The sequence below is a fragment of the Leptonotus elevatus genome, chromosome 5 (assembly GCF_054856555.1).
Source record: "Leptonotus elevatus isolate MCC_2025b chromosome 5, RoL_Lele_1.0, whole genome shotgun sequence".
NCBI classification, from domain to species: Eukaryota; Metazoa; Chordata; class Actinopteri; order Syngnathiformes; family Syngnathidae; genus Leptonotus; species Leptonotus elevatus.
The window spans coordinates 14,223,004-14,236,464 of record NC_141243.1 but is presented as its reverse complement, the minus strand read 5'-3'; the positions used below and the strand labels follow the sequence as shown (position 1 = coordinate 14,236,464).

Below are 13,461 nucleotides of genomic sequence, written 5' to 3'. Positions count from 1 at the left end.
AGGATGCACATACTGTATATGTAGAGGTATATTTACATAAATATATACAGAATATTTGTTAATATTTCTTAAAACTGTACACCTTTTCTGTATGGTTGGCATTAGAATGATTGTCCTTGGTGAATGGTTTAAAAAATGTTTTTACTCAAAATTACATTCACAGTATCATGTAGTGCTTTAACTGATACCATGACATACACATTTGATGCATTGCATTTTTATTTATTCAAAGTTTCAATTGAAATATCAAACACAAATATCTACAATAATTATGTTGTAAACAGTGACTGACAAACACAATGTATTTACACATTTTCCCTTTTCAATGCATATACATGTTGTATACGAATCTCATAGAATGCACACATTTGACTTAGCTGTATGACCTGGTCTCTAAAAATTAGATCATTATGTTATTCAGATGAACAACTTTCAAGATCATAGTTAACAACTGGCCCGCCATCCAATATGTTTCACAGTTGCTTTTGTGAGTCATATAAAACATGCAGCCTACACATCTGTTAAGAAAAGAAAGGCGGAATATGACAGTGAGTTGTTAAGTGTAAAGTTGGATAATTTCAATATACAGCTAAAATGACACTGTAGAAAGAATACTGATTTTTAAGTCATATGCATTGTGAATCCTATTTTATGCATCAAATGCGTGCCTTAAATAAAATACAGTAAGCACTGAATTAAATAATTGTGTTTAGTGCTAGTGTTAGACAGTTGACTTACTTCATGATGACATTACTATGGTAACAGAAACATACAAGTACATGTTGTTGAGAATCTATTTAAATGTTGACATTTCATGTATCCTCAGTTATATTCTGATTTAATGAATGCACGTGACTACAAAGTGAGCAGGTTGAGTAACCATCGGAAGAAACGTTCCTCCCACAAATTTCACAAGCTGGTAGATACGTGTGTTCATGGAGGGGTGGTGACGGACTGCAGGATGGCGTTATCGGCACTTCTCTATCACGGGGGTACATCATTTGCAAGGGAATTTGTTCCTCCTTGTTATCGTGTGTCTGGCTGTGGTGAATATATGCTTGACTGAGAGCCAAGGTGAGGATGCCTGTCTTCTCCTTGTAGAAACGCAGCTCGATGCCTCGACGCCTGGCCAGCAGCAACTCCCTTTGCGCCACCTGTAGCTCCTCCCCCAGTCGGCCCGGTGACCTTTGCTCCCGCCCGAGCCAGTCCAGAGCCATGCTGCTGCGCATATACTCGTCAAGACCACGCTGGGTGTAATAGGTGATCACACTCTTGAATGAGAGAACAAGAGGTTTGCAGTAGAGATGTTACTTTGAAGGAAAAAAAAGATGCTTTTTGCACATACCTGACGAGAGAATTGCCTTTCTCTTAGAGCTTTTAGTGTTCCATTCCAGTGGAGCAACTGAAAAACTGTCATCATCTCCTGTAGTTGTGCAACATAAAGTTAAGCATGCCAGTCTGTTACACTTTCAACAACAAAAAAAACAACTTATATCGTACCTGGAACTCCAGCATGGTCCTTCCCATGTAAGAATGGAGAAGCAAGCTGAATGTTCCTATATGTGTGCTTGAATCATTTGCATCTTCTATAGAAACCTAGCCAGATACAATCCAGAAGGTTAATATGAAGCTTGAGGATAGAATCAACTACTTTTTTCTCCATCGGACGTGTTACGGCTCACATCACTGTCCACGGTGGCCTGCTGCAGACTCTGAGCAACGAACTGAGGGCAGATGCGTCGACAGGGCAGCTCATTGACAAGTGAGTTCATCAAGGCCACTCGGGCAGCGTCTCGACGGGCCTCTGCCTGAGTTTGGCACAGCTGCGGATGAGAGGGTGGGTGTGAGAAGAAAAATAAACTTTCTTTCTCGAGTCCAACATGCTCTTTTAGATATGTTTCCATGTTATACTTCACTGGAGATAATCACGTAATCAGAGTTGAAATCGCAAAGGAGAGGCAGTCACGGATAGCTACTCACATGGTGCTGGAGGCTCCGGTCTGAGTCACAATGCACTTCTGAGAGGCACCACGGGATTAAAGTCGTGCAATACTACATTCGTTTTAAGACACCTTGAAACTGGCTTGAAATGAATTGTCCACATTGTAAGCACCAAATGTATTGCTACATTAAATGTGATGTAATACTGTATATCAGAACAAATGAAAATGGATGTGACTTGGTTGTTGCATAACTTCATTTAATCGCTCATCTTGTATGGCGGCAAATGAATTACCGCTAAAGCAAGTTTGCACTTAAGAAAACTTGCCTAACATTACTTGATTGCAACTAATGTTGATTTATTAACGGCTAAATACATTGACATCAACTTTACAACATTCATAGTGCTTTAGTGAATATCTTTAGCCATTAAAACCATGTGACTCAGTACATTAAACAGTTAGTTCCACGTTCCCAATGTTTCATGCACTGATGGAGCATAAACACACGCCAGAAGATTCATCCAGTGCCAACGGAACATACACATGAATAATTTAAACCTTATAGAACACTCATTGAAATACTTTTAGCGCAGAATATTGTAGTGCAATTATTATAATAATAATAAACGACAGCACGTTTATATTTGTCCAGGTACTAAGCAATTTAATCATTAACGCATGCTAAAATGATCTGAAGTACTACTTGTGATGTCATTAAAGAGGAAGTCGAGTCAAAAAATATATATTTATAATAATGACGTCATCAAGTGACAGTAAGGCAAAATGGCCGCCCGCTGAGATGGATAAAAACGGATGGATTTTTCTCCTTAGTTCATATTCCACAAACAACATGAATCAGAATCAGGAATGCATAGAACATATTATTGGAAAGACAATCTTTGACGTGACTTCTTCTTTAAATACAGTCAGGGTTGATTGATACACGTGATGATTTTAGTCAGCAGTATATTGCCGCACCTTATAGTTCCCAAAGCAACTTCCTCCTGGCAGTGTAACATAGCAGACAAACGGCGGACCGGGGGAAGCAGCAGATTCATACAGGAGCAGGGTTTCCATCTGGCCGGCTGCATCCCCTACAGAAGCGTCTGATCCGGTGCAGGGGCCATCCATGTGACCCACCTGCTTCTGCTCCCAGAAGTTATGGAGCATGACTACTACATTGACTGGACACACAAGATGACGACACGTTGAATGAGTGAGCAAAAGCGTATACAATATATGAAAACGTATTTGCCCCCTTGTAAAATTATTTTTCTCTGCATTCTTGCATTTCTTTGCAAATAAGTAAAAATAACATTTGTTTTTAAATGGTGATTTTAGTCATGAAGAAAAAAAAACATTACAAGTTACCTGACCCTGTGTGAAAAGGTTGTTAAATCATGAATTTACTGTGGCTATTCACATTTTCCAAACCTGTTCAATCAAGAAATCAACTAAATAGAACATGTCTGTCAGGCAAAAAAAAAATCAAAAAGCCATTGCTATTGACCATTTGCACCGACGTCACGTGATCACGTGACTGCCCTATGACGGACGGCGGAAGGAAATGATTGTTGAATGGAAGTGGCTCAGCGACTGTTATTTTACAAATTAAAAGTTATTATTGCCCATAGGGTCATGGAATCTACTACTTCAACCGAAAGGTCGCCTGTCAGTTGAAGTTACACATTTATTCGGAACTCATAGAGCGCAATATTTACTTTAGTTGGAGATTGCTAGGTTGAAATCAGCCCCTTACCTTCTGTTTTTACCAAGTTAATCAAATCGCCGACTTTGCCGGAATTCCCAGCGCACGACCTATATTATTGTGTAGTCAATGCCGTCTCTTCTCCTTACACCGGGGCTGATTCAAAAGCTTGCCGCTGGCTGAGTCTCTAGGACAAGATGCTGCGCTCACACCGGGGGACAATATACCTTGTAATGTAAAACTTGTTAATCATGCTAACTGACTTATTTTTACATAGTCCGTTCCGTTCTATATTGAAACGCCGTGATGTTATGTTATGTTTACTAGCATGGAACAAATGACTATCGTAGTGGCAAGCTATGCGGTAATTACATGAATATGACTCCGGCTCCAGAGTGAAAATCTGGCTCGTTAATGTGATTTGAAACACGCAATTCGACACCTCTGATACAATCTTTGTTAGAGTGTACGTTTACCAGTAAAATGTATGATTCTCGCAAAAAACGATTGCTGCAAATCCGTGAATACTTTGTGGGCTGCCAGTCCTTTTTGTTAATTGCTGCTATCAATCGACGTCTTTTGTCTTCATTAGTAGATATGCGATAAAAAGCAACATTTGGTTTACCCCTTTGTCTGTCTGTACAACCGACCGCAAAGCAAGATATGAGCATTTTATAAGATAATCCATTAGATAAAGGACTTTACGCTGTATGAGATTCAATGGTTGCAATACAGGCAAGTGGCTCTTTTGCCGTCCAGTGTCCCCGAGGGGGCGTTCCCATGAGGACTGTGATGTCACGTGCAAAAGGTCAATATGGACTCCAAATCATTGTAAAGTCATTATCATTTCCATGACAAAGCATGGAAGAGCGGTGAACCTTCCCAGGAGTGACCAGCCTACAGAAATGACCCCAAGAGCACAGCAATGAGTTTCACAAAGGAAGCCAGGACAACATAGACAGAACTGCTAACCTCCCTCGCCTCGGTTAAGGTCAGTCAGTGTTCATGACTAAACAATGAGAGAGAAGAGACTTGGCAAAAATGACATCCATGGCAGTGTTCCAAGGCGAAAAACACTGCGGACCAAAAAGAACATAAGGCTTATCCTACTTTTGCAAAACACATCTGAATTATTCCCAAGACCGACTTTAGGAAGAACTGAAAAATATGTAAGTTTAACTTTTTGGAAGGTATGGGTCTCGTTACATATCAGAAAAATACATCATACCAACAAGTCAAACATGATGTTGGTGGTCTAGGGCTACTTTGTTCATTCAGGACACGGACGACTTGCTGTGATTGATTGAAGAATGAATTCTGTTCTTTACCAAAAAGTCCTGAGGTAAAATGTTTGGCTTTGGCCATCAGTTTGTTTGTAACCTCAAGCTGAAGTTCATATGGGTTCTGTATCACGGCTGATTGAAAACACATCAGGAAGTCAAGTTCTGAATTTCTTAAAAAATAAATAATAATAATAATAATAATAAAAATACGTGGCCAAGTACAAGTTCAGACTTGAATCTAACATAACATTTAAGAAGGTGCAGGTTCATGCTGGAAAACCTTCCAGTGTTGCTGAATTAAAGCAATTCTGCAAGGAAGAGTGGGCCAAATAGCTCCAGAGTTGTGAAAAACGAATTGCCAGTTATGGAAAACGCTTCATTTTGGTTGTTGCTGCTAAGTAGGAGGCAATCACCTTCACACAGAGGATTTTTTCTCCTTTAATAATAAAAGCATTCATTAAAAAAACAACAGCATTTTGTGTTTACTTGTGTTGTCTTGCTTAATATTTGTTTTAAGTGTGACAAACATGCAAAAACAAAAAAGACATTAGGAAGAGGGCAAACACTTTTTCACATCACGTATATGACAACAGACCTGAAAGTAAATAAGTTGCCCTTTGGCAATGTCAAATAATGCTCTTATTTCATCACACCAGTGTAATTTTTTTTATGAAAGAGTGTGTGTAAATTATTCATCAGGCTTCTGTAGAAAAAACTAACTGGTCCTAACATTTGTGTAATTAAACAGAACAGGTATTGACAATTCCGAAATGACGTCACAAGTTAAAATGGCAGTCATTCGAGGAGGGTTTTTGAAGTCGGATTTATTCTACTCGTAGCGAGTTCCTCCCTTAAAGCATTTCATGGTAATGTAAACAAGATGGCGGGTTCCAATATATTCTTTGCAGTTCTGGTTAACGCAGCCATTCCAAATCACATTGTGTCACGTGAACATATGTTTTGTATTTACATTTGCCTCAAACGCCTTGAGGTCGGAACTGACACAATTCGAGTGGGATTCATCGATTTCCCACTTTCCTCGAATGCAGCATTTCCCCTCGGTGAAACGTTGTTCATCGCTCATCGAAAAGCATTGGACTTTGGGTAGTCATTTGATTTGTAATTATTTGCATTTGAAAATGTGATAACATGTTTGACTTCTGTAACAATATGCCTGGTTTCATAGCTAGTCAGAGGCAAAAGCAATACAATACAGCGTAGAAATTAAGTGTTGCATTGTGAAAATAGCAGAAATGCCCGGATTTGTATTTATTTATTTATTGCTAACAAGCAAGACATAACTTGCCAATTAACTGAAGCCTTGTAATATTTAGGTATTATCATTTATAAAAATAACTAAATGTGGGCTGTATAAAAAATTGGTTACACAATATAAATAGCTGCGAATACCCTTACTTTAGAGTGGAACTATAAATTGAAAGTTTACTCACAGTCTTTAGGGCTGAGATCAATGTCGCCGTGGGACAAGTAGGACATGATACTGTCCTCATCTTCCACTTTATTCATCCTCATTCACAGATTCCTAAAACAAAATCACAGTCCACTTGTCTCATTCACCTGTCTTAGGCTCCTCTGCCATCTCAATGCAGGACGCAAACATAACAGGGAAATAACTCAAAACTTAAAAAAGTACCAAAGTTCTTCTCTCCACCTACTAAACCTCATTTCCCCTTCACCCCCTCTGGGTCCACCCAGTCTCACTGTGGTTTTTGTTTGAAGCAGACCACCTTTGTCACTCTCGCTGCCAATTAGCTAAGAGGGCCCCTCACTCTCGCTACACGCAGAGGTGAAGCCATGGAATGCTCAGCCCCTCCCATCAAACTGTGCAGCTGGCTAATCCCTGACCAGTCACTTTCAAAGCTGCATATAGTAGCAAAATTGAACATAGGGCAACAGAACAACCTCATGTTTTCAGTGTGATTTATATTTCTGTTGGTATTTTCACCACACATATCATAATGCTGCTAATATATTTGCAAAAAGTGTGGTAAAGGGTTGCCAAAACACTTGTCCCACAAGTCTTTGAGCCCACTGAGCTCGGGGTCTGAGCTCCATTCATCCTCTTGGAAATGAATAGCCTTTGTTCAAGTTGGAATTCAGCCGCTTTCTGAATACCTCAAACGAAAATTCAGAGAAACCACTCATTCAACTGCCAGATCCACTTCTTCTCTTCAACATTTAAAATGTAATGCCAGCATTTAATTGAAATCAGTGAGCATTCCTCGCATCTTTTTGGACCAGTTTTATTTTGCCATGATTAAAATGGAATTTATTTAGTTTATGGTAATGGGTTTGCGTGTGTTAGCGTTCCCCATTTGAACGTAAACACAAACAAAAGCACTTCCAGACATGGAACAGAAAAATTAGGAAAAACATTACTGATGTTTTTACAGTTTTTCAATATAACGTGAACATATTTCCCCTCAATTTTCATGACGTTGAAAAGCAGAGAAATACATTTTAGTAGTCTATATCTACATTGGTAAGGCTGGTAAGGATGTTACGGGTCCAATAGAGTTTGTTTTAACAACACTTGTGATCATGTCCACCCTCTTCATACAGACGAGTACCAGACGCGCATTCATCCCCAGAAGGTGTCGCTCTCCAAACTCGACTTAATGTTGCTTTCATTCTCTCGTCTCGATTTGGTAACCAAATTGGCCTTCCCCTTCTGCAGACGTCGCCTCTGTGCCGACTTCTGTTGTTTGGTGAGTTGTCTCCGCACCTTCTGACGGACCACATCCTGCAACGCGCGATAACAAGGGCTTACTTTTTCACCACAACCTGACAGACGTTAGTCATAGCTGTTAAAAGTTATTTGCCAGCACAAAGTCACAATTGACGCCGTCTAGACATCAGCTTGATTCCGGACTTACTGGTGGGATGGTTGAGCAGCTTCCTGTGCTGCCCATTGTAGCTTCACTGTCTGTCCTCCTCCTCCTGTATTCTGCCATCTGTAGAAGGCTGTCCGAGTCTCTGCAAGACCAGACACGATTGCATCATGTGCCATTTTGCCGACATTATCCATCATAACAAAAAGCATTGTTGCAGCGTGAAATATGGTGACTAAAAAGTTTTCAATGGCTGATAAAAGAATCGTGAAAAGCTAGACGATGCTAACCGCTACGCACATCCAAAAACAAACAAGTCGACGTTTCCCTGTCAGTACCTGAAAGGTTTGAATTCTTTGTTAGAAGCGGAAAGGTCTGAGAGTTCAGGGAGTTCATCCTCCAGTTCTTCCTCCAAATCATTCACTGGCTTGTCAGTGCTTCGAGCATCAGTATTTAACTCCTCCTCCTCTTCTCTTTTTTCACTCTCTCCCTCCTCTTCTCTTTTTTCACTCTCTCCCTCCTCTTCTCTTTTTTCACTCTCTCCCTCCTCTTCTCTTTTTTCACTCTCTCCCTCTTCTTTATCATTCTCCTCTTCATCCTGCACGTCGGCATTTGCGTTGCTGACCTTCAGGCCCTCAAGTTCCAGAATTGCATTATTGTAGTCAGCCGCATCCACACTTTGCTCTTCTGTTTCGATTTCCTCGTCGGTCTCCTCGCTGTCGCTGTCCTCGTCGTCTTGCTCTCCCTCAGGTCCAGTTGGATGGAGCACTGCGGCATCTTCCTCCAGATCTTTGGTGAAACCACTCGCTGAGACCGCAACATCGAGAGAACATGAGCGTCTGTAAGATAGAAAAAAAAAAGAGAAGATGTTTTAACTGAATTAACAAGGCGCATCATGAAATACTCTTGTATGTTTAAATACACATAGTGAACTCATGATGCAAAGAAATTTTGCTCTTGTAGGCCAAAGAAGCACCACTAAATATATATATATTTTACTTTAATGTTAGCATTAAAATTTTGTGTTCAAAAAGCCCATGAAGTGTTTAGCTATGTAATATCAGGTATCAGTATCGGGCCGATACCCGGCCATATTTCAAGGTATCGGTATCTCGCGATGGTGGTACTTACTGGTGGATGTTTTACGATCAGGAACTAGAAATAAAAAATTCAAAGAATAGAAGATTGCCATAATTTCATGCAATTTTAAGGAAAAAATGCAATATTGGGATATATAAGTCTTTCTTTAAAATGATCTGTAGTTTTTATTTTATGCATCAAAAGTAGGGATGGGTGAGTAAGTACCGATACCAGCCTCATTTTAAGGTACCACTACTCACAACGGTGGCTGATGCTCTTGTGGCTGTTTTTTTCAGGAAGTAGAAATTAGAAGTATAGAAAATTAACATTAATTGAACGCAATGTTAAGGAAAATGCTATATTTTGATATGTAGGTATTTGTTTAAAATTATGTCTTTTTGGGGGTGGGGGGGTGCACATAGTGGTATCGGTATTGGGTATTGGCATCGTTGATTATTCAGGAGCTGACTAGTTGGAGTTTAGTGCTCGCACTGGTATCGGTCCGAAAAAAAAAAGTTATGAAAAACTACAACACACACATAATATTTCCATGCTATATTACAGTACAGTTGTATTCCAGTTTCCAGTGAGACATTACCTGATATCTTTGAAGGTTGGGAACAGCTCGCTCTCGTAATTATATCGTTTTGCAAAGAAATCTCTTATGCATTTGACATCTCGATCAAAATACCTGCAAAGGTGATGGGGAGTTGCATGTATTCACTCATTTGAAAGGTTTCGCAGTGGGGTGTTTGCAGGCACAAGCACTTACCATTCAGCATTAGTGTGTGAGGTGGACACCATCTGAGGGAAGTCGATCATGGTTATGTGATCCTGGTCGTCGAGCATCAGGTTGAACTCGTTAAAATCTGCATGAATCAGGCCGTGGTTGGCCAGTTTGACGATGAGCTCCATGAACTCGCTGTACAGGGCAGGTGGATCTTGCAGCTTGTGCACCTGACACCTGATACGAGGAGGAAGACAATTCATTAGAAGATCTGCAATGGGAAGTGAAATGATTACAGAAAAGAGGGTTGGCTTTTTTTTTCTCCTTACAGCGGATAGCCATTGATGAGCTCCATTACTACCGCATGTCTGTTGTAGTCCACAGGCTTGGGGACAGGGAAGCCTCTGTCATAGAGTGCCTGGGGAACAGATATGTCGATATAAATTAATAAATTCAATTACAGCTCTACTGTACCCTGATGAGTGGCCATATTCCACATATGATTAACGGTGAGGCATGGTTTGCGTTACCTTCATGTAGGCAAACTCCTTCATGGCAGACAGTCGAGAGAGGTAGAGCCAAGACATGTTCTTCCTGTGTTTGTGGTAATCTCTTTTATTCTTTAGGTTTCTGAAGGAGGTGCGACCCAATCTGTGAAGCTTTAGCGCATACTGCTCCCCATCTTGATTTGCCACAATATAAATATCTGAAGAAATGAAACACAAATAGATCGGTTTCGAACACCGGTCGGTGTACAACTGTGGAAGCCAAACCACTTACTGGCATACCGCCAACGGACATTTTATTAGGTAGAGATTTAGAATTTAACGAGATCCAATACATCCACTCAAAGTATGAAAAATGACAATAATGCTAAGTTCATATGGACGAGCAATATTTGTTTGACAAATACTGTTCATTTAGTTAGGTTGAAAAACTTCAATGATGTCATCGATTAACTGACTTTTATAACATTAAAGTAGACTAAAAAAAAAAAGTAAAAGAAAATCTTTAGTGGTTAAACTCCTACAGACCTTTATCACCAGTGAGTGCAGACTGTAAAATGTATCATGTGTAAACTTTACCTGACTCTTTCCCGACACCCATTTGGTTTCCAACTGAAGCAACAACATCTCTGGCAGACAAGGCCTTGAGGGCTAGGTAGTCATATCCTCCGAAGTTCAACCTGTAGCCTTGCACATCTGAAATATAATACACATCAAGTTAGAACACAACATAGGGCATTCCATTCTTATAACAACAAAAACGTGCAAGGTAAAATCTCTAAGATTACTCTTTGTGCGTTCATAGGCCACAAGTTTGTGTTTGACCAGCTCTCGGAGGATCTTGTTGCAACCGCCATGTTTGAGGCTGGCAATGGATGATAGGAGACTCACTGGAACAATCTCATGGTTCTTCATTCCCATCTCGACCTACAAGCAGAGATGTGATAATACATGATCTATGATATGAAATTTATAAAAGCAGACAAAAGTTTGTGAGTGGAAACCACTGTCGGGTAAAGGCACGAGTCAGTGTCAGTCAGTTGTGATTCATTCTGACATTTTTTAACACATCCAAAGTAATATGCTCTTCATAATTTAAAACGGGACCAAAAGATAACTCATCTTGTATGTTTTTATTATTATTGCTGCCCGTTATGTTTTTCATTGGTTCGTTGTCATTACACTGACATACAGTACGTTCATATACATTATGAAAAACGATATTATTACATGCATTAATAAGTCAATAACCAACCAAACGTTTGCCTAGTCGGCGCTCAATAAAACAGCGTACAGTATTTTCCATCGACAATCTGCATACAAATTAAAAGGACGCATTTGACCCTAAGTAATAAGATGTCAAGTAGCACGGCAAATCTAGATTTCTCACATATATCCAGTTACATAGCAATATTATCGTTAACATAAATGCAGCACTTGCAAAGCGATAACCACAATTTGATTCATCATGAGTGAAACATGTCATGTCTAATGAAGTGGAAACAAAATTAGCGTAGCCGAAGCTAACAGCTGGGCATTAAAAATATACTTTACCGCCGTGAGCACCCGGAAGTCATCTCGAGACAAGTATCTCAACACCACCACATTCAATTTCCCCATGTTTTAAAGGGCGAGTCTGTATCAAATAATCATTCGAATTATGTCAAACCAAGATGCACATTTTTTTTGTATACACATGGACAAAGCGGAAGTCGAGGAACGGAAATTGCGTCATATCGACGGTCCCATTTGAAAGCAGACAAAAGAAGTGAGCTCCATCTCGTGGTCAAAACAACAATTTAATACAGTACTACTGTACTAATTTCTTTATTTTTTCAGAATAAAAAGAAAGCTTTAGTTGGTGTAGACTAATCCAATAAAAATGTGAAAGGAGGCATTTGCTCGAAAAACACTTAATAAATAAATAAGTAGAATACTGACAATTCATCCAAATAGTAAACATTAAGGAGACGTGTGGTTTGCTTTGAACAGTGTAGCTTCTGTTGACAAATAATACAACTACAAGAAGAGAACATGCAAACTCCACGCAGGAAGGTTGGAGCTGAGAGTCGACCTCAGAATTTCTGAACGGTGAGGCAATGCGTGCTAACCACAAGGTACTGTCACATTAAAAACAAACATGTTATTCAAAAAAACACCTCAACAGAGTCAACATCCATCCATTAATTTTCCGTTGAACTTAAAAATAATACATACAAATAAAAACAGATACCAAATCTAAAATATGGGTTTGATCATGTAAAACGTTGATATACAAGAATGCCTTAGTATGGCGTGTACTCAATTAGTTGTAGTAAGCAATAATGACGCTAGATGGCAATGTGACACATTTTGAGAACTGTATACGACACTGTCTTTGTCTCTCAGGCTTAATGTCTCATTTTTTAAGTTTAGTTTAGAAAATAATTTATGTTATGTTCATACACCCCCTGGCCTTTTGTTTTATTAATATCCCAGATGGTCTTTCTGGTATTTGGCAGTGATGCATCTTCTAAAACTGAACCATTTGGTAATACAATATTTTGTTCCGGAGGGATCAACGTAAATTCTTAACCCTGTTCGTAAATCTCGAATTTTGAATGTACTTAATTTAGCATTCCTCATATGGATTGTTTTGTTGTTTTCCTGTCCCAAGAAGTTTTATTTGCTTGGTATTTTATTTAAATGTGTATTTTGTATTATACATAACCTTCATATTCATTATTTTGGCACTGAAATGGGAATGAATGATCACAGTTGAATTAAATTAGATCTGGTAAAGATTTCTGATACAAATTCATTTATCATATCTCAGGAAGCCAGTTAAGATTTTTATGCTACAAATGTTCAGGATATTTTAATGGTTTGGTTATCTGCAAAAAAATCTGTATAGATAAGACACCATTATACTGTATGAACTTTGGTGCTTTTGCATCTTAAGGCTTAGGGGTAAAATGTTTTTGGTAAACTGAGCAGCCACAACCAGAGTAGTTGTGTGAAACATAGAAAGCAGCCATCGGGAACTGAGCATGGCGGAATACCCATCCTCCTTTCCCCTGATTTTCCTTTTGTCTCTGATGTATAAAATGAAATTCATCAGATTGTAGGTTAGCGAGATATATTCCCTTCTTTTTATGTATTTATGCACTCATCTGTTCCCTTTGCACCCTACGTTTATTGTTTAAAATATGATTGACCCCTATCCATTTCTGGTCCATGGGGGGGATGAATATCCACCATGCACCTCCAGTGCTCTTTGATGAGAAATTAATGAGCCCCTCGTTAGTGGTGGATGAAAGTGTGTGCTCCATAGGTCAATGTGATGAAAGTGCCTTTAGAGATCTAACTGAAGTCAAGTGGTC

General features: G+C 39.3%; 2 protein-coding genes across 2 annotated transcripts; both read right to left on the bottom strand.

Moving 5' to 3' along the window:
• Positions 1-297: 297 nt before the first annotated feature.
• On the bottom strand, positions 298-6,723 carry LOC147173803 (protein limb expression 1-like). Its single transcript, XM_086076377.1, has 6 exons — positions 6,386-6,723; positions 2,922-3,127; positions 1,683-1,823; positions 1,501-1,596; positions 1,346-1,423; positions 298-1,271 (listed from the first exon to the last, which is right to left on the bottom strand). Exons 1-6 carry the CDS (start codon positions 6,465-6,467, stop codon positions 813-815), a joined length of 1,062 nt encoding a protein of 353 aa, XP_085932503.1. The 5' UTR covers positions 6,468-6,723; the 3' UTR covers positions 298-812.
• Positions 6,724-7,182: 459 nt separating this feature from the next.
• riok2 (RIO kinase 2 (yeast)) lies at positions 7,183-11,811 on the bottom strand. Its single transcript, XM_086076208.1, has 10 exons — positions 11,654-11,811; positions 10,888-11,026; positions 10,679-10,795; positions 10,124-10,299; positions 9,923-10,011; positions 9,639-9,830; positions 9,465-9,557; positions 8,125-8,625; positions 7,832-7,931; positions 7,183-7,698 (listed from the first exon to the last, which is right to left on the bottom strand). Exons 1-10 carry the CDS (start codon positions 11,717-11,719, stop codon positions 7,537-7,539), a joined length of 1,635 nt encoding a protein of 544 aa, XP_085932334.1. The 5' UTR covers positions 11,720-11,811; the 3' UTR covers positions 7,183-7,536.
• Between the last annotated feature and the right edge of the window lie 1,650 nt (positions 11,812-13,461).

Excerpts from the sequence above, each read along its gene's own strand:
- LOC147173803 (XM_086076377.1), bottom strand. The coding sequence starts at position 6,467 with ATGAGGATGAATAAAGTGGAAGATGAGGACAGTATCATGTCCTACTTG. Across the intron at positions 3,128-6,385 it reads TGATCTCAGCCCTAAAGACT|TCAATGTAGTAGTCATGCTC; the intron begins GTGAGTAAACTT and ends TTGTGTGTCCAG. Across the intron at positions 1,272-1,345 it reads AAAGGCAATTCTCTCGTCAG|AGTGTGATCACCTATTACAC; the intron begins GTATGTGCAAAA and ends CTCTCATTCAAG.
- riok2 (XM_086076208.1), bottom strand. The coding sequence starts at position 11,719 with ATGGGGAAATTGAATGTGGTGGTGTTGAGATACTTGTCTCGAGATGAC. Across the intron at positions 11,027-11,653 it reads ACTTCCGGGTGCTCACGGCG|GTCGAGATGGGAATGAAGAA; the intron begins GTAAAGTATATT and ends CTCTGCTTGTAG. Across the intron at positions 9,558-9,638 it reads TCACACACTAATGCTGAATG|GTATTTTGATCGAGATGTCA; the intron begins GTAAGTGCTTGT and ends TCACCTTTGCAG.